This window comes from Ovis canadensis, chromosome 1 (genome assembly GCF_042477335.2).
Source record: "Ovis canadensis isolate MfBH-ARS-UI-01 breed Bighorn chromosome 1, ARS-UI_OviCan_v2, whole genome shotgun sequence".
NCBI classification, from domain to species: domain Eukaryota; kingdom Metazoa; phylum Chordata; class Mammalia; order Artiodactyla; family Bovidae; genus Ovis; species Ovis canadensis.
Window position 1 is genome coordinate 108635018 of NC_091245.1, and position 23316 is coordinate 108658333.

Genomic DNA, 23316 nt, shown 5'->3' on the forward strand with positions numbered 1-23316 from the left:
CTCTGAATAACTGAAGGATTTCAAGCAGAGTAATAAGTGGAGCTGGGTTTTAGAAAGATCATACTAGTAACTCTGTTGGGAGGGCATCCTGGCACATCTGTTGGGAGTGGTTGTGCAAGGAGGGAATCTGGAAGTGGAGAAAGCACTGGTGAGAATACTATGCAGTCCTGGTGGCAGGTGACAAGGGCGTGTACTAAGGCAGTAGCAGTGGACACTAAAGGAAGATGTGATTTGGGAGATAGTTCAAAAATAAAGTTGACCAGGAGTTCCATGGTGGTCCAGTGATTAAGACTCCATGCTTCTATTGCATGGCCCCCCAGATCTAATTCATCATCAGGAGCCTAGGATCCTGCATGCTGTGTGGTGTGTCCAAGGAAAGACAGTTGACTGAACTGGCTTGGGTGACCAATTCTATGTAGACACTCAGAGAAGGCTATGCATCTTCTGTCTTAGGTGATTAGATAGTGCTAGCTACAACTAGGAAAAGAAGATGATGGAAAACACAGAGAGCGAGGGGCAGAGAGAAGACAAAGGAAAAGCAGAAGAAGAAGGGGGAAGGGAGGAGAAGAAGAAGGCAAAGGGAGGAGCGGGGAGGAAGAGATAGGGAAGGAGAGAAGGAAGAGAGGAGGGAAGGAAAGAGGAGAGAGAACACAGGAAGGAGAGCAGGTTTCATGGGGACAACAGACTGGGTTTTATGTCATGTTTGAGATATCTGCAGGTCACCCAGGTTTTGAACAAAACACAGCATTCATCTCAAACTGATAGATGGATCTCATAACAATGGTTTTTACTGAGATTATATATATAAATTAAAAAAGCTCTGAGATTGAAGGACATGTATGCACTTCTCTGGGGTATAAATGAATTTGTGGAGGTGATATTTATTTGTCAGGGGATTTGATAGACATCCAATTTGACAACCATTCATTGAGCATCGGTTGAATACCAGGCACCACGCTGGCCACCTGGGCTTTGCTTTTAAGGAACTCAGTCTTGTTGATGACACAAAAATGCACATGTCTTTGTAGCAGAGGAACCATGTAGAGGAACGAGCACTCTCCTGGGTTTAGTTTAGTGTGCCCTTTGCCACTAACTGGTTGCTTAATTTTCAGCTAGTTACACTTCCTCTCTGGTTCTGAACTTCCAACCACAAAGTTAGAGAAGTGGTTTAGATTAAACTATGTTCCCTCCAAACATCAACCATTAGTGATTCCAAGTCTCATTGTGTAAAAGTGCTGTAGGTTCTCTGAGTCACACAGCAAATCCCTACTGGCTGTCTCACATATGGTATTATAAATTTCCATGTTACCATCTCCATACATCTCACCCTCTCCCTCCTCCCCTCCTGTTGTGTCCCGAGGTCTGTTTTCTATGTCTGTTTCTCCATTGCTGCCCTGAAAATAAATTCATCAGTACCATCTTTTTAGATTCCAGGTATGTGCATCAGTATACGATACATATATTTCTCTTTCTGACTTACCTCACTCTTTATAACAGGCTCTAGGTATGACTCAGGGGACTCAAACAGGGGCTCTGTGACAATCCAGAAGGGTGGGGTGGGGAGGGAGATGAGAGGGAGGTTCAGGAGGGAGGGGAGTTGGGTGTACCTATGACTGATTTTTGTTGATGTAGGACAGAAAACCACAAAATTCTGTGAAGCAAATATCATTCAGTTAAAAAAACAAAGTGGCCGAAAAAAAGAAAATGCTGTGAGATCCCGAAGGCAGATCAATTCTAGGAAGGGCTGACATTTGACTTGGGGCTTGGTGAATGAACAGGATTCCAGGATATGCAAATAACGGGAAAGCCCTTCTATGGAGGAAGTACAAAGAGTCTATATTAGAAAATGGGGAAGATCACCCTGTGACTGAGAATAGGGTGTGAACAACAACTGTGGGAAAGCCTGGAGAGGGAAGTGGACAGCACTGTGTGGAGAAGGATCATGAACTCCTTGCGAAGGGTTTTATTCTAGGCAATGGGGCTTGGAAATGATTCCCTTTGTACAATCCACCGGAGGGTGGAGATCAAGATAAGGTGTGATGCGCATCATAAAAATGGAACAAAGCATCCTATGGCTCAGAGATGAGACAGATCAACTTTGAATGGAGAAAGCTACAGGGTATATTTATTCACAGTGTATTCAATCCCTTTATGGAAGAAATATGAGGCCCGAGGTGAGGAAACAAAGATAGTGGCAACTACTTTTTCCCGGACCCAGGGTGACTGATGCATCCCAGCATATAGAAGAGAAGTTCTTTTAGTAACAGCAGCTGATGGTTGTTCTGATGGAAGAACAGTGCAGGAATCATGTGAGCTGTATCAGTGGCCCCTATGGAGTTGGGCAATGGACAGAAGCAGCATTCACTGCTTCTCCATGAACCTCTGCCAAAACCTGCAAGGTCTGGGTACTTGGTAGACTCCTAGGATTAGTAGACTCTTAGGATAAGTAGCATCAGCATCACATGGGAGCTTGTTATAGATACAGGGTCTTAGCCTCCACCCAGACCCACTGAATAAGACTCTGTGATCCCCAGGTCCAATAAGCACTTTGAAGTTTGAGAAGCCTTCTTGCTTTCTGAACAGATCTCTCCTCACTCAAGCTCCTTCTCTGAATTTATTTCCTATTTCCTGAATTTCTTAGGAAGCACACTGTATCAGATGCCAGTTTGAGGGTAAGAATACATCATAATGATCCATAATATCTTCCTCATTTATTCATTCATTCATTCAAGTAGTAATAAGCACCTCTTATACTTCAATGTGCATTCTATCTGCATCTCTGGTCCTCCTGGCCATGACTGTGCTAGGTTCCTTCTGGCAGGATGGGAAGGATCTAGGTCCTAGTGTGTGAAATCCACATACTTGGACAGGTAGATATTGTTACATGGGCAGGAGAGAAGCTATCCTGGTGTCAGATGCTGAGCTTAGAGTTTCAGACACACAGGTGAGTATGGAATGCAGTCCCACCATGGAGAGGTCTATAACAAATCCAGTGTACACATCTCATGGGTGTGTGCATAGCCATACCAGACTGATGGCAACTGAGAAAAGCAGTGACTGAGAGCAAGTTGTATTCATGGCAGAGCTCGGGTGTCATCCTCATGGAAGAATAGTGGGGATATGCCTGAAGCTCAAGCACAATAAGGAAGCCGGGCAATATCATGGGCCCTGGGTTGAGAACAATATGCTGTTTGGGATGTGTGGCAGGGCTGTCAATTTGGAAGTCGACAGGAGTCCCTTGGGGCCCTGTGTTTTGTTCAGATGAGGGTGTGGGCACTGGAGGCACTGGCTGCAGGGTGCGGCCTGGGGTGGCTTAAATCTTCCCACTTCGATGTCCCTTCCCCCACCCCACAAGAATGGCTCTGGAGTGCAGAGGTTGAGGCAGCAGTCTGGAGCTATGTGGACTCATCTGTGAGGAGTCAATGGATCCAAGAACTGGGGCTTAGAGGCTGCGGTGGAAGCCCCCTTTACCTGGGAGTAGATGACACAGGAATCCTGGGAAAAAGAGCACACAGGTGAGGGGCAGAGATCAGTGGGCCTGAGATGGGAGGGTGCACAGGGCATGGGACTCACCGTCTTCTTAAAAGGCTCTGGTTCAGAGGCCGCTGTGGAAAGAAGGGAAGCATTCAACTGTGAACTCAATTCTCCACTTGTATCCAAGCCATTAGCCCAGCCACAGCCTTCTCCATGGGGCCTGCACAGCCACTGAACCTTTTCTAAGACCCTCAGCCTCACAGCTTCCACCAGCTATCTCCGCAGCATCACTACACTCTTTGTTCCCCATGTGGAGCTCCCTCAGGGGCTCTCAAAAGGAAGAAATCTATTTTAATCTTGTTTATGCTTTGATCATAGATTAATAGTGGAGAGGGGCTTCCCATGTGGCTCAGTGGTAAAGAAGCCACCTGCCAGCGTAGATGTGGGTTCGATCCCTGGGTCGAGAAGATCCTCTGGAGGAGGAAATGGCAACCCACTCCAGTATTCTTGCCATGAGAACCCCATGGACAGAGGAGCCTGGTGGGTTACAGACCACGGGATCACTAAGTCAGACATTGACTGAGCATGCATGCACGTTACGGAGAAGCAGCTGGCTTGAAGCAGATTCCAGATCCAGACCACCTAAACTGAGCTCCAGGACAGCTGTACCACCTCTGTGGCCTTAGACAAGTCACGCAGTATCTCTTGCTTTAGTTGTCTCATCTGTATGATGGGAATAATAATATCTATCTATAGGGTTGTGTGTCCATGTGATTTCTAATATCTGTTATACATTGAGCAATTCCAGTGCGAGGGTACAATTCTGAAGGCTATTAACAAACTATAAATATGTGTGTATATATTTAAGGCATATACAATTTAACATTTATTTATAGTACTCAGAACTGTACCAGGCACATAAGAACTGCTCAACACATGTTGATATGATACTAGAAGTTGCTGTCATTATTACTATATTTTCTTAAAGCTGGAATGAAATATGGCATTCATCAAGCAGGACTTTGTCTTTTAGCTTGGAGTGAATCCTAAGGCTCCCTGGAACTGTCCTGAGAAGCAGAGCTTGGCCCAACACTTGGATTCTGGAGACAAACTGTTCTGTGACTTCAGGCTGGTCATTTAAGGTATCTTTGTCTCCATTCCCTCATCTAAGAAGTGGAAATAATAGCAATACTCTCATCAAAGGGGATTATAAGTGTGAATGAGTTCATCCATGTTAGAGGTCAAGAGGCCACTGAACCAAGAATAGAACAAAAAAATACAGTTCATTTGTCATTTGATTTTATATAAGAGGGATCAAAAAAGGGCGGGGAGCAGAATAGCTAAAATCACATGGCAGATTTTTTCAGAATAGAATTAGAACAGCCCCAAAGGTTGTTCTTTCCTTTGCCTGCAAGAGGAAGCCAGGCTGGGATTGTTCACTGCAGACCATCTACCAGGAGGGAGAAATAATGACGCAGCCAGACAACCAGCATAGACTCATCATAAAAGGTGCTCAGATTCTGTTGCTGCTATAGCATCTCTACATCTGCTTCCTCATCTGGTCCTTACAATAACCCTATGAGAGAGTGTGATTAGCTAAATAACGTCTCCCACAAAGATGTCCACGTCCTGACCCCTAGAACCTGTGACTATGTGACCCTAGATGGAGAAAGGGATTTTTGCACATGTGATTAAGATTAAGGACCTTGAAATGGAGGGATTTTCCTAGATTATCCAGAGGGGACTTTAAGGAGAACTTTAAAATCTGAGAACATTTCCTAGCTGTGATCAGAGGCAACATTGACTATGGAAGGAATGGTTAGATAGATGCTACATTGCTGGCTTTAAAGACAGAGGGATGGGACCATGAGCCATGGAAAGGGGCATCCTTTAGAAGCTGAAAAAAGGCAAGGAAATATATTCTTCCCTGGAGCTTCCAGGAAGGAACTCAGTGGACACTTATTTTAGCCCAGTGAGACCTGAGTTAGATGTCTGATTTACAGCACAGTAAGATAATTAACTAGTATTGTTTAAGCCCTTGTGGTTGTTTGCCACAGCAGCATTAAAAAATAGATACAGGCATTGAGACAGTCCTGTCTCATTTCACAGACAGGACATGGGAGCTCTGAGGGATTAAGTGACTGCCTAGGGCAATGGCTTCATTACTCAGATGATGCTGAGGCCATCCATAGAGAAAAGAGAAAGCAGTTCTGCACAATAAGCTTGAGTTAATCTCAGTTCTCCTCCATCCATGGGATTCTCCAGGCAAGAATACTGGAGTGGGTTGCCATTTCCTTCTCCAGGGGATCTTCCCGAACCAGGGATTGAACCCAGGTCTCCCACATTGCAGGCAGATGCTTTAGTGGGGTGCCATTGCCTTCTCCCTGAGCCACCAGGGAAGCCCAATATAGCTGGGCATAACTCAAGAAGTCCAGTGACCCAACGCAAGGGACACATCTATGTCTGGTTGGCCCAGACCCACTGAAGGGGTGGAGACTGAGCCACACACAATCAACCACCAAAATCAAGGGTCCTTGGGTCTTACCTGTGAGTTTGTTCTCCTTCTTCACACTCCAGACTTCCGAGTACACCACCTCGCCTCTGTTAGGATTTACTTGGAGAGAAGATGACACTTGAGAGGATTCTAAGATTCTTGCCCCCTTGTCTTGCTACATTTTTGTTCCCCAGTCATAGCTTATTCTCTAGAGGGAGCAGAGCCCTCTGAGCCTCTGTACTGCCCCTTCCTCATTTCCTGTCCCACCCCTTCCCAGACAAACCCTGGAGTCCCTGCCCAAATGGAGGGTCTTCAGTCCTCACCATTGCTGTATACTGGTTGCAGTTCTATCCAGCCTGGTACATTGTAGTAGGTGGACTCTTGGGGATCTGGGGCTGAAGGGTTCCTATGAAACAGAAACATTGATGTTTCCCAGAAATCCTGAAAAAGTAGTTCTAAGGATCATTCCCTGTTAGCAAGTCTTTATCACAGGATAGTTGTCAAGCCTGGAAACATAGATGAGTGTATAATAAACAGTCTATTATTAGGGACTATTAAATTATAAATCATAATATTAATCCAGACTTTATGGTATGTATCTGGTATGTACCAAGCACTGTGCTAGTACCTATAACAATATTAAGTTGATTCTGTTTTTTTCTCTATTTTATAGATGGAAAAAAAATGGAGGTTCTAACAGATGACTTGCTGAAGACTATGTAACTAGAAAAGGAAAGAGCCAAGATTCAAACCAAGGACATACATCCTTGGTCCACTGTTGCCTAGTTTGTGTGAGTGATCACCATAACCACAGAATCCATCCATTTCCTAACATGCTGTAAGGTTAATAAGCCTGGAAAGCTCTGATTAGGTCATGGCCAGCCCAGCTAACCAATATCTGTTGTGATGACAGCCAAGAAGATGAAGTCACACAACTTGGCCATCCAGAGACACCTCTCTGCTAATAGGAGGTGGGGCCTGTGAAGAAGGCGCTGCCATCTTGGATTCCCAAGGTTGACTTTAGGAGCCACACAACAGCTATTCCTGAGCAAGCTCATGGTAGCAACATCCAAACCAACCCGAGTTCCTCTGAGCCTTTCTAATTATGGATTTCTCTGAGATACCAATCTTTCTTAAAGTATAGAAAGAAAGGAGCCTGGACGGTTACAGTCCATGGTGTTGCAAAGAGTCAGATGCAACTGAGCGTACAGGCATAAAAGAAAAAAAGCCCTGTTTAGCTAAGTTGGTGGGTGAGAAAGTCTGGGGAATTGCCTTGAGATAACCCAAGGGAGGTGGCAACATGGAATTGGCATAACCCTTCTCAGTGACATGAAGCAGTGACTGTGCTCTCAGCAGTGAAAGTGAAAGTGTTAGTCCCTCTGTTGTGTCCCATTCTTTAAGACCCCATGGACTATAGCATGCCAGGCTCCTCTGTCCTTGGAATTCTCCAGGCAAGAATACTGGAGTGGGTAACTATTTCCTTCTCCAGGGAATCTTCCCAACCCAGGAATCAAATCCAGGTCTCCCACATTGAGGGCAGATTCTTTACCATTTGAGCCATCAGGAAATCCCCATTCTTAGCAGTAGCCAGATTCAATTTAATTTTTATATCCAGTGGGCATTTCATTAACCATACAGGAATACAGCCAGGCCTTACCTTGAGGAGTCAAATGTAGGCTTTCCTCCTGAAAGGAAAGCAAAGAAGCATTGAGTCTAGGAAAAGGAAGACGTCACAAGTCTTCCTATGAGCAGAGCTCATAGGAGGCTCATCTAGAACCTGCCAGAAGTCACTGTCACTAAAATGTGAACCCTGCTTTGACATTCACAATGGAGGTAGCAGATTGGGCAAAAACTACTGATCCTGGCTTCCAGAAGTTTATAGTTATAATGCAAAAGAGTAGCCCACAATCCATAACTGTTTAACCTGGAGTTTGTGAAGAACAACGGTCAATAGATGGATGTGGGAAAAGAGACTTATCTACTATGAAAGTACCATACATTTACAAAATTAATAAGTTATCAAAATTTCATTTGATTTCTGTTCTTGCTCCTATTTCTCAGAGTTTTTGTTTTTCTATTCTTGTTCCTTGGGAGTCTTTCAAGGGTAGAGATGGAGATACACTGCAATTTGTCACGTTGGATAAACTACATCTTGTAAAAGCAACTTCCACCCAAAAGGGCTGTTTTGGCAACTTGGCATTTGAAGAAGACAAATTCTGGAGGATCTAGAGGGGAAGGTAGGAGCTGTGGAATTGTGCAGAAATTAGCTGTTGAGAGCTTGGGGGTGGTTCCAAAGGCAGCATGAGCCTAAAGGAACAGAGATGGGAAGGACAAGGACTCAAGCGAAGGTTAGCCAGGGAGTCACCCACCTGCTTTTCTCAGGAGCCAGCAGTAGAACAGCAGTGCCACGGCAGCAATGGCCATCATGCTGAGCAGTCCCCCGGTGACACTGGTGGCAATAAGGCTGCTTTTGCTCCCTGTCAGCCCTGAGGGGGAGACGCCAGGCATGAGCCAGAGGTAGAGGCTTGTGGTCTTGAACTGCCTGACCCCTGAAGCTGATGCCTGGGAGAGAGGATGAACCAAGGGCTCTTGAGATTAAGCAGGTATAGATGTGGCACAGGAAATGGCTCTTCCCTTTGTGGGGAAGATTATATCTGTGGCTGATGAGAGGGTTGAGGGTCAGGATGGATGATAGTAACTGATAAACAGTAAATTCAGTGGTCTTCTTTGGCTCTCTTTTCCCATCCAAATTACATGCTCTCAGAAACACTCCTGAAAATAACAACTTGGAATGCTTCCAGGTTTGTGTACCTGTTCCTGAGAGGCACCACCCTAGTCAACTATTGAGAGGGCACTCAGAGCATCCTTGGAGGACATTTTTTGTTCTTCATGCCCTGTGGCCTGGGCATGGAAAACTTACCCATGACAAAAAGTGTCACTGCCTCACTGCGCTGGGGACCCAGGTCATTGTCGGCCTCACAGGAGTAGGTCCCAGAATGATCTGCAGTCAGCGAGAGGTTTAAGGACACTCCTTGTCCAGAGTGAGACGTGCTGGTCTCCAGGGTGACATTATTGTGATAAAACCAGTACAGGATCGGGGGAGAGCCTCTCTGGGCCTCACAGCGAAGTTCTAATACATCGCCCACCACAACCTGGGCCCTGGCGGTCCTGAGGGTGAGGACAGGGCGAGACACTGGAACTGGGGGAAAACAAAAAAGTCAATAGAAGGTCCTATTGCCAATATATTTATAAAGGAACAAAAAACAATGTAAACAAATAATAAAAGTCAGTTTGCAACCTCGGAAAATGGTTTGAAAACATGTATGACAGACAAAGCTAGTGATCTGAATCCACAAACAGCTTTCAATGCACAAAAATATACAACAGTAAACTGTGCAAAGGCTATGAGCCACTGGAAACTTCAAATAGCCAATAAATATATAAAAATATTATCTTCCTCATTACTTATTAACTGTTTACAAACAAAATACCCATCAGATTGGGTATTTAAGGACACTCCTTGTCCAGAGTGTGGACATTCTTGTCCAGCAAAGATTAACACAGGCAGATAATTATGATGGAGTTGTGGATTAACAGGCACCTTGATAAGCTCTTGGTGGGAATGCATATTTGAGTCACTTTCTTGAATGGAGCTTTGGCAGTATTGACCAAATTGAAAATGCACTTAAATTTTGACCCAGCAAATATACTTATAAGACTATCTTCTTTAGGGCTACTAACGTGACTAATATGGGCGAACAAGATGGGAGAAGAGTAGATGGACATGGAGTACATCTCTCTCCATGGATACATCAGGAATACACTTCCGACACAGAAGTGCACGCAAAACACCAGCTGAGAGAGGACAGGAATACCTGACCAGCGAAAAGAATATATAGGACCACACAAAACTTGGTAGGATGAAGGAACTGGGGGGGGGTGGGGGGTGGGGAACAGGAGTGTTACTAGGACTGGACCTGCCCTCCTAGGTGGGGGAACTGAAACAGGGGTCCAGTCCCCACACTGGGGGCAATGTCTGAGTCGGAGGAGAAACATTTAAGGCTGAGAGGGAAACAGCTGATCTGTAGCAGCCTAAATGGAGTGAGAATCAGAGAGTCCTTGCCACAGCCATATATACCCTGGACAGGGACACAGGTCCCCTGGAAGGTACAGTAACTGGGAGCTGAAGTGTAGGGATTGTGAAGAAATCCCAGGGTGAGGGCTGCTGTTGACTGTGGAGAAACGGATTGAGGGGATATGAGGGAGGAGATTATGGTGGGAAAGGCCTGTGGAGGAAAGCCGGACAGCCATGGAAGCAAGGCAATACTGCTGAGTCACACTTAGGGGCTGGAGTCATCACCATACCCTTTCTCACTCTACATGCCAGCATCTGCAGCTAAACAATAGAGAGACTGGCCCATCAAATGCCTGATGAACTGAACTAGAGTAGGACCCCACCCAGGGTGCCCCTTAAAGTGCCTGATACACTGATCTACAGAGTAGGAACCCAGTCAAGGGAGGGCCTCTATGTGTCAGACACACAAGCAACAGAGAAGGATCCCAGGCAAGGGATCCCTCTAAGTGCCTGAACAGGCAGAGCTATGGAGAAAGACTAGTCAAAAAGGCCTTCTGACCACCAGCTACAAGAGGCCTGAAAAAAGACTCTTATAGGGCCATAATTCTTGTGGTGGAGGCAGTCCATGTCCCCTACACACTTGGTGCCACCAGGGTCCCCATAAGTCAAGCAGCTGTACCACCTTTACACTCAACCCTCACTGGGGCAGAGCTGCCATAGGCAAAAATAAAAAAAAAAAAAATCTTGCATCTATGCACACAGGGTTGCTTCAGTTGTGTCCAACTCTTCTCTGTCAGGGGATTCTCCAGGCAAGAATACTGGAACGTATTGGCCAATACTGGTTGCCATACCCTTCTAGAGCACTGTATTTCCTGCTGCCATAGCCGCCAACTCCCCTGAGTACCTGGTGCTGCCAGAACCCCTGCGACTCAAGCAGTTGCACCACCTCCACTTCTAGCCCTCACTGGGGCAGGCCCAAGTCCTCCAGGGCAGCCTTAGGAACAAACCCCAGTGGACGACTCACATCAGAAGTGGAAATAAAGCCACAGTTGAAACCCAGGGGCAGTGTGGCTAAGGAAGAAGACCCAAAACCTTCCCACCAGCTGTACAAGCTGAAGATTAAATCCATATGATCAACTAGGCAGACTCTGTGTCTATGGAATATATAAAAGGACATTGAGAGCACCCACAAAAGAAAACACACTAGTTCTGATAGGTGTGGACATTGGAGGCAAGAACACACAGAAGTAGGACCAGATTAGAATCTTAGATGCCCCCACAGCAGGTCCAGAGACCAGCACAGTGTTGGAGGGCATCCTAGGGAGGTGAGAAGAAAAAGATCTACAAAATCAACCCCAAACAATTAAGAAAATGGCAATAGGAACATACATATCAATAATTACTTTAAATATTAATGGATTAAATGCTCCCACCAAAAGACACAGACTGGCTGAATGGATAAAAATACAAGACCCATATATATGCTGTCTACAAGAAACCCACTTCAGACCTAAAGACACTTACAGACTGAAAGTGAGAAGGTGGAAAAATATATTCCATTAAAATGGGAAGCAAAAGAAAGCTGGAGTAGCAATCCTCATATCAGACAAAATAGACTTTAAAATAAAGATTACAAGAGATAAGGAAGGACACTACTTAATGATCAAGAGATCAATCCAAGAGGAAGACATAACAATTGTAAATATCTGTGCACCCAATATAGGAGCACTTCAATACATAACACAAACGCTAACATACATAAAAGGAGAAATTGACAGTAACACAATAATACTAGGAGATTTTAACATGCCCTCACACCAATGGACAGATCATCAAAACAGAAAAGTAATAAGGAAACACAAGTCTTAAATGATGCATTAGATGAGATGGGTCTCCTTGATGTCTTCAGCACATTCCACCCAAATGCAGAAGAATACACATTCTTTTCAAGTGCACATGGAACATTCTCCAGGATAGACCACATCTTGGGTCACAAATCAAACTTTCAGTAAATTTAAGAAATTTGAAATCATATCAGGTATCTTCTCTGACCACAACACTATGAGACTAGGTCTCAATTACAAGAAAAAAACTGTAAAAAACACAAACACATGGAGATTAAACAATACATTTCTAAATAACCAACAGGTTACTGGAGAAATCTAAAGGAAAATCAAAAAATTTCTAGAAATAAGTGACAATGAAAACACGACAAATCAAAACGTATGGGATGCAGCAAAAGCAATTCTAAGAGGGAAGTTTATAGCAATACAATCCTGCCTCAAGAAACAAGAAAAACATCAACTAGACAACCTAACTTTACACCTAAAGCAACTGGGAAATGAAGAACAAAGAAACCCCAAAATTAGTAGAGATCTGAGCAGAAATAAATGAAAAAGAAATGAAAGAAACAATAGTAAAGATTAATAAAACTAAAAGCTGGTTCTTTGAGAAGATAAACAAAATTGACAAATCTTTAGCCAGACATATCAAGGAAAAAGAGAGAAGAATCAAATCAACAAAATTAGAAATGAAAAAATAGAAGTTACAACAGAGAATGCAGAAATACAAATGATTATAAGAGACAATTATGAACAATCATATGGCAGTAAAATGGATAGTCTGGGAGAAATGGGCAGATTCTTAGAAAAGTTCAATCTTCCAAGACTGAATCAGGAAGAAGTAGAAATTATGAACAACCCAATTACAAGCATTGAAATTGAAGCTGTAATCAAAAATCTCCCATAAGCCCAGGACCAGATGGCTTCACAGGAGAATTCTATCAAACATTTAGAAAAGGGCTAATGCCTATCCTTCTAAAACTCTTTCAAAATCTTGTAGAGGAAGGAACACTTCCAAATTCACTCTACGAGGCCACCATCACCCTGACACCATAACCAGACAAAGACAACACACAAAAAGAAAACTACAGGCCAATATCATTGATGAACATACATGCAAAACTCCTCAACAAAATTTTAGCTAACAGAATTCAGGAACACATCAAAAAGCTCATGCACCATAATCAAGTTGGGTTTATTCCAGGGATACAAGAATTCTTCAATATACAGAAATCAATCAATGTGATGCACCATATTAACAAACTGAAAAATAAAAACCATATGATAATCTCAATAGAGGCAGAAAAAGCCTTTGACAAAATTCAGCCCCTGTTTATGATTAAAATTCTTCAAAAAATGGGCATAGAAAAAATCTACCTCAGTAAAGGCCATATATGATAAGCCTACAGCAAACATTACTCTCAGTGGTGAAAAACCGAAAGCATTCTCCCTAGATCAGGAACAAGACAAGAGTGTTCACTTTCACCACTATTATTCAACATAGTTCTGGAAGTCCTAGCTACAGCAATCAAAGAAGAAAAAGAAATAAAAAGAATCTAGATCAGAAAAGAGGAAGTAAAGCTCTCACTGTTTGCAGATGACATGATACTGTACATAGAAAACCCTAAGGATAGTATCAGAAAATTACTAGAGCTAATCAGTAAATTTCACAAAGTTTCAGGATACAAAATCAACACACAGAAACCACTTGTGTTTCTATATACTAACAATGAAAAATCAGAAAAAGAAATTAAGGAATCAATCCCATTCAGCACTGCAACAAAAAGTATTAAAAATCTAGGAATAAACTTACCTAAAGAGACGAAAGAACTGTACACAGAAAATTATAAGACACTAATGAAAGAAAAAGAGTACGTCAAGGCTGTATATTGTCACCCTGCTTATTTAACTTATATGCAGAATACATCATGAGAAACGCTGGGCTGGAAGAAGCACAAGCTGGAATCAAGATTGCCGGGAGAAATATCAATAACGTCAGATATGCAGATGACACCACCCTTATGGCAGAAAGTGAAGAATAACTAAAGAGCCTATTGATGAAAGTGAAAGAAGAGAGGGGAAAATTTGGCTTAAAGCTCAACATTCAGAAAATGAAGATCATGGCATCTGGTCCCATCACTTCGCGGCAAATAGATGGGGAAACAGTGGCTGACTTGATTTTGGGGGGCTTCAAAATCACTGCAGATGGTGATTACAGCCATGAATTTAAGATGCTTACTCCTTGGAAGGAAAGTTATGACCAACCTAGATAGCATATTGAAAAGCAGAGACATTACTCTGCCGACTAAGGTCAGTTTAGTCAAGGCTATGGTTTTTCCTGTGGTCATGTATGGATGTGAGAGTTAGACTGTGAAGAAAGCTGAGCGCCGAAGAATTGATGCTTTTGAACTGTGGTGTTGGAGAAGACTCTTGAGCGTCCCTTGGACTGCAAGGAGATCCAACCAGTCCATTCTGAAGGAGATCAGCCCTGGGATTTCTCTGTAAGGAATGATGCTAAAGCTGAAGCTCCAGTACTTTGGCCACCTCATGCGAAGAGTTGACTCATTGGAAAAGACTCTGATGCTGGGAGGGATTGGGGGCAGGAGGAGAAGGGGATGACAGAGGATGAGATGGCTGGATGGCATCACTGACTCGATGGACGTAAGTCTGAGTGAACTCCGGGAGTTGGTGATGGACAGGGAGGCCTGGCGTGCTGCGATTCATGGGGTCGCAAAGAGTCGGACACAACTGAGCAACTGAACTGAACTGAATGAAAGAAATCAAATATGGCATAACTAGATGGAGAGATATTCCATGTACCTGGGTAGGAAGAATCAATATTGTGAAAATGACTATACTACCAAACACAATCTACAGGTTCAATAAGATCCCTATTAAATTACCAATGGCATTTTTCACAGAGCTAGAACAAAAAATTTCACAATTCATATGGAAACACAAAAGACCCCAAAAAGTCAAAACAGTCTTGAGAAAGAAGATTGGAGCTGGAGGAATCAACCTTCCTGACTTCAGATTATACTACAAAGCTACAGTCATCAAGATAATATGGTACTGGCACAAAATATATATAGACTAATGGAACAAGATAGAAAGCCTAGAAATAAACCCATGCACCTATGGGTACCTTGTTTTTGACAAACAAGGCAAGAATATACAATGGGGCAAAGACAGCCTCTTCAATAAATGGTGCTGGGAAAACTGGACAACTACATGCAAAAGAAAGAAATTAGAACACTTCCTAACACCATACACAAAGACAAACTCAAAATGGATTACAGACCTAAATGTAAGATCAGAAACTATAAAACTCTTAGAGAAAAACATAGGCAGAACATTTGGTGACATAAATCAAAGTAAGATCCTCTATGACACACCTCCTAGAGTAATGTAAATAAAAATAAAATTAAACAAGTGGGACCTGATTAAACTGAAAGGTTTTGCACAGCAAAGGAAACTATAAGCAAGGTGAAAAGACAACCTTCAGAATGGGAGAAAATAATGGCAAATGAAACAACTGACAAAGGATTAATTTTCAAAATATACAAGCAGTTCATACAACTCAATACCAGAAAAACAACCAACCCAATTAAAAAGTGGGAAAAAAACCTAAACAGACATTTCTCCAAAGACATACAGATGGTTAACAAACACATGAAAAGATGTTTAGTATTGCTTACTATTAGAGAAATGCAAATCAAAACTACAATGAGATATCACCTCACACCAGTCGGAATGGCCATCCTCCAAAAGTCTATAAACAATAAATGCTGGAGAGGCTATGGAGAAAAGGGAATGCTCTTGCACTGTTGGTGGGAATGTAAATTGATACAGCCACTATGGAAGACAGTGTAGAGATTCCTTTAAAAACCAGGAATAAAACAACCATATGACCCAGCAATCCCACTCCGAGGCATATACTCTGAGGAAATCAAAATTGAAAAAGACACATGTCTCCCATTGTTCATTGCAGCACTATTTACAATAGCTAGAACATGGAAGCAACCTAGATGTCCATCAACAGATGAATGGATAAAGAAGTTGTGGTACATATACACAATGGAATATTAGTCATAAAAAGGAATGCATTTGAGTCATTTCTAATGAGGTGGATGAACCTAGAACCTATTATACAGAATGAAGTCAGACAGAGAAAGATAAATATCTTATTCTAATGTATATATACATAATCTAGAAAAATGGTACTGAAGAATTTATTTGCAAGGCAGCAATGGAGAAACAGACACAGAGAATAGATTTATGGACACGGGGAGAGGGGAGGAGAGGGTGAGATGAATGGAAAGAATAACATGGAAACTTACATTACCATATGTAAAATAGATAGCCAACAGGAATTTGATGTATGGCTCAGGAAACTCAAACAGGGGCTCTGCATCAACCTAGAGGGGTGGGGTGGGGAGAGAGGTGGGAAGGAGGTTCAAAAGGGAGGGGATATATGTATACCTCTGGCTGATTCATGCTGAGGTTTGACAGAAAACAAAATTCTGTAAAGCCACTATCCATCAATCAAAAAATAAATTTTAAAAAAATGACTAACACATCACTGTAAAATAACTATATTTCAGTTTAGAAAAGGAAAGATTCCCTGGTGATGACAGTAGTTGAGAATCTGTCTGCTAACACAGAGGATGTGGGTTTGATCCCTGGTTGGGAGAGGTTCCACACGCCATGGGGTGAGTGAGCCTGTGGACCACAACTTCTGAAGCCTGTGTGCTCTAGATAGAGCCTGTGCTCTGCAAAAGGACAGGTCACCACAATGAGAGCTCCTCGCAACTAGGGAGTAGCCCCTGCTTGCTGCAACTAGAGCCCACACACAGAAACAAAGACCCAGCACAGCCAAATATACATAAATAAACAAGTAATTTTACAAAAGGATTTGCATATATATCTGCACAAATACTTCTGTTGTAGATATTTTGCAATTGCTAAAACCTAGAGACAATCTAATCAACTCACTTATAAAACATGAAAGATACCCAAAATAAATTTTTAAGTAAAAAATGCAAGCTGAGTAACTATACATGTAGTATGATTCTACTTGTAAAATTTCTATGCCTTTATAATATATTTTAATATTTCTAGAAAAATACACCTGCAAGTACTGATAGCGGTTATGTCTTGGAAGCATGTAGGTATGAAAGTGTGTACATGCAGGTAGAAAGAGAACTTTACTTTTCATATTGTCCCTTTTGTACAATTTGATTTCTTTTTATCATGAAGGTTTATGTATTCTTTCAAATAATAAATTATTAAAAAGTCTTGTTAAAGCATGAGATTGCATCAAAGGGATGAGAGGTGTCATAATGTAGATTTACTTTAAGAGTTGGATAGGCTTGTTTTTCAACATGGCTTTACCATTGTTAAGTGTGTCTGTAAGCTAATTACTTCCCCTCTCTAAGCTTCAGTTTCCTCTCCTGCAAACTGAAGATAAAAAATGATCTCATTTATAACTCAGTTCTTCATCTTAAAGATTAAAGGAGATGTGTGAGGCATGTTTATCCCTGGTAGTGAAAGAAGCTCAAGAGTAGAGGTTCATTGAGAGTCAATGAAAGAAAAACCTGGCCCAACATTTTTGGAGCAGAGAAACCTATACTTAGAATTCTTTAGCTTCCCTTTTGTATCATATTCATAGATCAAAATGCAGTCTATGTTCTTAAAAAACCTTCTTTGCATTTTTACTGAGAGTTTTTTTTTTTTTTAATGACACTCAAGAAGACTTCTTTAACTGTGCTGTTGGGAAAGTCAAGGCTCCTAAACAGTAACCACAGTAAGGACCCCAGACTTCAGTTAGAGGTTCTGTGGGCAAGAAGTACGCTGGGCTGTTACCCAACAAACAGTAGTCCTGGAGCTCTGTTTCAGAGGCCAGGGAGAGAAGACAGTCAGTCCTTGGTTGTGATGCTTGTGGGCAGGACCAACTCACCTTTGACACTGAGTGACACTGCCTCACTACGCTGGACCCCCAGGCCATTGTCAGCCTCACAGGAGTAGTTTCCAGAATGTTCTGTGGTCAGGGAGAGGTTGAAGGATGTTCCTCCTCCAGAGAGGCTCGAGCAGCTCCCCAGGGCAACATTCTCTCGATAAAACTGGTACTGGATGGGGGGAGAGCCTCTCTGGGTCTCACAGTGAATTTCCAGTATGTCCCCCACCACAGCCTGGACCCTGGGAGTCCTGAGGGTGAGGACAGGATGAGACACTGGAACTGAGGGAAGAAAAAGGGTTAACCATCATTTCCTATTGTTTAAATGTGTTCCACCATAGAAAAGACATTTCAAACAGAAAAATATCTTTCTCAGTTTTTAATGACCTTGTGATATCACTAAGAACTGAGCTATAATTTCTTCAAATCTGAAGAAATAGTATCATTTGTGTAGTGTTTTACATATATATATATGTATATAGTGTTATATAGTTTGGAATACTTAATCAGTTCAGTTCAGTCGCTCAGTTGTGTCCAACTCTTTGCAGCCCTGTGGACTGTGGCACACCAAGCTTCCCTGTCCATCACCAACTCCTGGAGCTTACTCAAACTCATGTCCATCGAGTCAGTGAGGCCATCCAACCATCTCATCCTCTGTCATCCCCTTCTCCTCCTGCCTTCAATCTTGCCCAGCATCAGGGTCTTTTCCAGTGAGTCAGTTATTCATATCAGGTGGCCAAAGTATTGGAGTTTCAGCCTCAGCATCAGTCCTTCCAATGAGTATTCAGGACTGATTTCTTTTAGGGTGGACTGGTTGGATCTCCTTGAAGTCCAAGGGATTTTCAAACATCTTCTCCAACTCCATAGTTCAAAAGCATCCATTTTTCAGTGCTCAGCTTTCTTTATAGTCCAACTCTCACATGAATACTGGAAACACTATAACTTTGACTAGACAGAACTTTGTTGGCAAAGTAATGTCTCTGCTTTTTAATATGCTGTCTAGGTTATCATAGTTTTTCTTCCAAGGAGCAAATGTCTTTTAATTTCATGGCTGCAGTCACCATCTTCAGCGATCTTGGAGACTGAAAAAATAAAGTCTCTCACTGTTTCCATTGTTTCCCCATCTATTTGCCATGAAGTGATGGGACCAGATGCCATGATCTTAGTTTTTTGAGTGTTGAGTTTTAAACCAGCTTTTTCACTCTCCTCTTTCACTTTCATCAAGAGGCTCTTTAGTTCCTCTTCATTTTCTGCCATAAGGGTGGGATCATCTGCATATCTAAAGTTATTGATATTTCACACTATCATAGCAAACACCCTCTTCCAACAATACAAGAGACAACTCTATACATGGACATCACCAGATGGTCAATACTGAAATCAGGTTGATTATATTCTTTGCAACTGAAGATGAAGAAGCTCCATACAGTCAGCAGAAACCAGACCAGGAGTGGACTGTGCCTCAGATCATGAACTCCTTATTGCAAAATTCAAATTTAAATTGAAGAAAGTAAAGGAAAACCACTAGACCATTCATGTATGACCTAAATCAAATCCCTTATGATTGCATACTGGAAGTGACAAATAGATTCAAGGGATTAGGTCTGATAGACAGAGTGCCTGAAGAACTATGGACAGAGATTCATAATATTGTACAGGAGGTGGTGATCAAAACCATCCCCAAGAAAAAGAAATGAAAAAGGCAAAATGATTGTCTGAGGAGGCCTTACAAATAGCTGAGAAAAGAAGAGAAGTGAAAGATAAAGGAGAAAAGGAAAGATATATCCAGCTGAATGCAGACTACAAAGAATAGCAGGGAGTACTTAATACACAATCTCAAAAATGTTTGAGCAATCTGAAAATAAATATTAAATTAAAACTCAAGTATCAGAGTAGTCAAAAGAAGTAATCAGTTCAATAGAAAATGAGGAAAGAGGAAGACTTGCTTACATAGCCAGGGACGTAATTGAGCCTTGGCTGCATAAAAAATAAGACCCAAAAGAGAATAGATATTGATCAAATTATTGGCTCATTTTTATATTTATTCATCAGAAATTAATTAAGCAATTAATAAGCCTTAGGAACAGGACAGTGTACTGGGGATTCAATAGTAAGAAAGACACAGGCCCTCCTCTATGAAGACTACAATCTAGATGAGATGTTAAGAAGCAGTTAAATAAAAATAGAAATATTTTTATTTTATTGATACAAAGAATAGGATGCTATGAAATGTATAGTACTGGGGGTTGATCTAGTATGGGTTAGTCAGGGAATGCTTCCTCACAAAGTGACATTTGAATTAATCAGGTGAAGAAGAGATTGAGGACCGCACAGATGGGGAAACTGTATGTGCAAAGGCCCTGAGATGGTAAGAACATTGGAGCTTTTGTGTTATTGAAATAAGGTAACAGCAGAGCTATGGGAAGCATTTGAAGAGTGGCAGGAAATAGGAGGCTGAAGAGCTAGGCAGAGCTTCATAAGCCATGGAATGGATTTTGATCCTTCTTCACAGAGCAATGGGAAATCTGTAAGTGTTTCTCTACAGAGGCATGAGATGATCAAACCTGTCTTTAAAAAAAAAAAAAGACAATTCTGATCTCAGTGTGTAAAATAGATCATAATGGCATAAAATTGGAGTGGAAAGGTTATTAGAAGTAGACTTGAGTAGCGGCATTGCAATAAATGAAATGACGGTAGATATAACTATGATAGCAGCAGTAAAGATAAAAAAAAAGATCTGAGAAATATTTATAAAAAATAAAAGCAACAGGACTTAGTGATTAACTGGCTATGGAGAGCAAGGGAGAAATATTTATAAAAAATAAAAGCAACAGGACTTAATGATTAACTGGCTATGGAGAGCTATGGACTCCTGGATTTTTGCCTTGTGTATCTGAATGAATGGAGGTATCTTTCACAGAAGTGGGGATACTTGAAGGAGGACCAGGTCTGGGGGGGAATTCCATGTATTTTAGAGGTGTTTCAGGTCATGAAGTTTTAAGAGATATGGCATAAGCATGTACTCATGTGGGAGGTTTTGTAGTTAAAAGTTTAAGAATCACTTATGTAGATGACATAGCCAGGATCACCCAGAGAAAGAACATAATATATAAGACAAGAGGATACATGCCAGACAAAGTTCTGGAACACACCAATGCTTAGTTCATCTATAATGTGAGGAGCTAGTAAAGGAGACTGAGAGGGAGTGGCAGAGAGAGGCGATCTGGGAGACAGTGAAGTCATTGAAGACAAGGAAGGGATGGTTTCCAGAATGATAAATAGATAAACAACATGGACTGTTTCTGAGAGATCAAGTAAGGTGAGGATTGGAAAATGTCCATTGGATTTAAAGCCATGAAGGTCATTGGTGACTTTTGTAAGAATAATTTTGGTATAAAGCTCAGAAGAAACCAAGGTTTAATCCTAGTGGGTAAAAAGGAAATGCAGGCAACCTGTACAACTGACTCTCCTTTTGGAAATTTAGTCATAAGAGAACAGTGGCTGGAGGGATGTGTACTCGGTTGCTCAGTTGTGTCCAGCTCTGTGGCCCCATGGACTGTAGCCTGCCAGGCTTCTCTGTACATAGAATTTCCCAGGCAAGAATGCTGGAATGAGTTGCCATTTCCTTCTATAGAGGATCTTCCTGACCCAGGGACCAAACTCACGTCTTTTGTGTCTCTTGCATCAGCAGGCAGATTCTTTACCACTTGGGAAGCCCAACTGGAGGCATAAATGAGATCAAATGGGTTTCTTTCCCCCCTTAGACATGGGGGATATATAGCATGTTAAACTCAATAGGAAGGATCCTATAGAGTAGGTGTTAAGGGACATAAGAGAGAAAGTTGTTCAAATTATCTGAGAATGCAAGCAAGGATGCTATTATAGAAATGAGATGGATATTTTCACCTTTTATAGGAAGCAGTCTTCTATTCTGTACCTTAGGAAGAGGAAGGATAAGTTACTGGATGGATACAAAGACAAAACACCCAATAGGGTGGTTGGGAGCCAAGGGTGTGATTGTCTGGGAGGAAGTAAAAGTGTTAATGAACTGGGAGTTCTGTTGAAGTCTGAGGACAATAGTGATTAGAGGAGTTGAAGAAGCAAGCAGAAGGATAGAAGGCTGTGGTCAGGTAATTGGAGTAGTGTGTATGCGGGGGAGTGGATGAGAGTTGTGGGAAGGATGACAAGCCATGGTGTTGAGTGGGTCATCCATGTGGACATTACAGTCATAGAATGATGACAGAGTGTACAGTGGAAGACTATGAGAGTGGTGTCAAGCTTGCACTGAAAGTGGGCATGACTAGGAGGCCAGCCCATGATGGCCAGGTGGGAGAGAGTGCTACTGCTGAATGACAGGTAAGAGAGAATTCAGGAGAATGGTGTTGAGAAGCCTTTTAGCAGGAGTTCAGGGTGAGGATTTGAGCTGCCCTAGGACAGTGGCAGGAGAGGCTAGAGCAAAATTTATGAGCCCGTGAAAGAATGAGTTGGCCTTATTATTGATTGACAGATAGTTGCTGCTGCTGCTGCTGCTAAGTCGCTTCAGTCGTGTCCACCTCTGTGCGACCCCATAGACGGCAGCCCACCAAGCTCCTCCGTCCCTGGGATTTTCCAGGCAAGACCGTTGGAGTGGGTTGCCATTTCCTTCTCCAATGCATGAAAGTGAAAAGTGAAAGTGAAGTCGCTCAGTCATTTCCGACTCTTAGAAACCGCATGGTCTGCAGCCTACCAGGCTCCTCCATCCATGGGATTTTCCAGGCAAGAGTACTGGAGTGGGGTGAGACAGATAGAGGAAACCCCAACTAATCTCTTCTGACTGCAGCCATGAAATTAAAAGGTGCTTACTCCTTGGAAGGAAAGTTATGACCAACCTAGATAGCATATTCAAAAGCAGAGATATTACTTGGCCAACAAAGGTCCGTCTAGTCAAGGCTATGGTTTTCCCTGTGGTCATGTATGGGTGTGAGAGTTGAACTGTGAAGAAGGCTGAGCGCCAAAGAACTGATGCTTTTGAACTGTGCTATTGGAGAAGACTCTTGAGAGTCCTTTGGACTGCAAGGAGATCCAACCAGTCCATTCTGAAGGAGATCAGCCCTGGGATTTCTTTGGAAGGAATGATGCTAAAGCTGAAACTCCAGTACTTTGGCCACCTCATGCAAAGAGTTGACTCATTGGAAAAGACTCTGATGCTGGGAGGGATTGGAGGCAGGAGGAGAAGGGGACGACAGAGGATGAGATGGCTGGATGGCATCACTGACTCGATGGACGTGAGTCTGAGTGAACTCTGGGAGTTGGTGATGGACACGGAGGCCTGGCGTGCTGCGATTCATGGGGTCACAAAGAGTCGGACACGACTGAGCGACTGAACTGAACTGAGACAAGTTGAACTTTATAATTTCTTTTAAACTTTTTTTGCTGATCATTGTTTGCCAGGATGCAACTTGCATTTGAAAAGCCTTTATTCCTACATTAGGATACA

General features: G+C 42.3%; 1 protein-coding gene across 3 annotated transcripts in view; it reads right to left on the reverse strand.

The window, feature by feature from the left end:
• Positions 1-2097: 2097 nt before the first annotated feature.
• LOC138416157 (Fc receptor-like protein 5) overlaps positions 2098-23316 on the reverse strand; it is a 57566-nt gene continuing 36347 nt past the window's right edge. For all 3 annotated transcript variants that reach the window (XM_069544950.1, XM_069544958.1, XM_069544966.1), the window contains 8 exons: positions 17844-18122; positions 8889-9167; positions 8338-8454; positions 7626-7653; positions 6292-6374; positions 6020-6088; positions 3574-3605; positions 2098-3495 (listed from right to left, as the gene is read on the reverse strand). In XM_069544950.1, the coding sequence (XP_069401051.1) occupies positions 3406-3495; positions 3574-3605; positions 6020-6088; positions 6292-6374; positions 7626-7653; positions 8338-8454; positions 8889-9167; positions 17844-18122 (977 nt within the window). In that variant the 3' untranslated portion in view covers positions 2098-3405. The remainder of the gene's footprint in view (positions 3496-3573; positions 3606-6019; positions 6089-6291; positions 6375-7625; positions 7654-8337; positions 8455-8888; positions 9168-17843; positions 18123-23316) is intronic.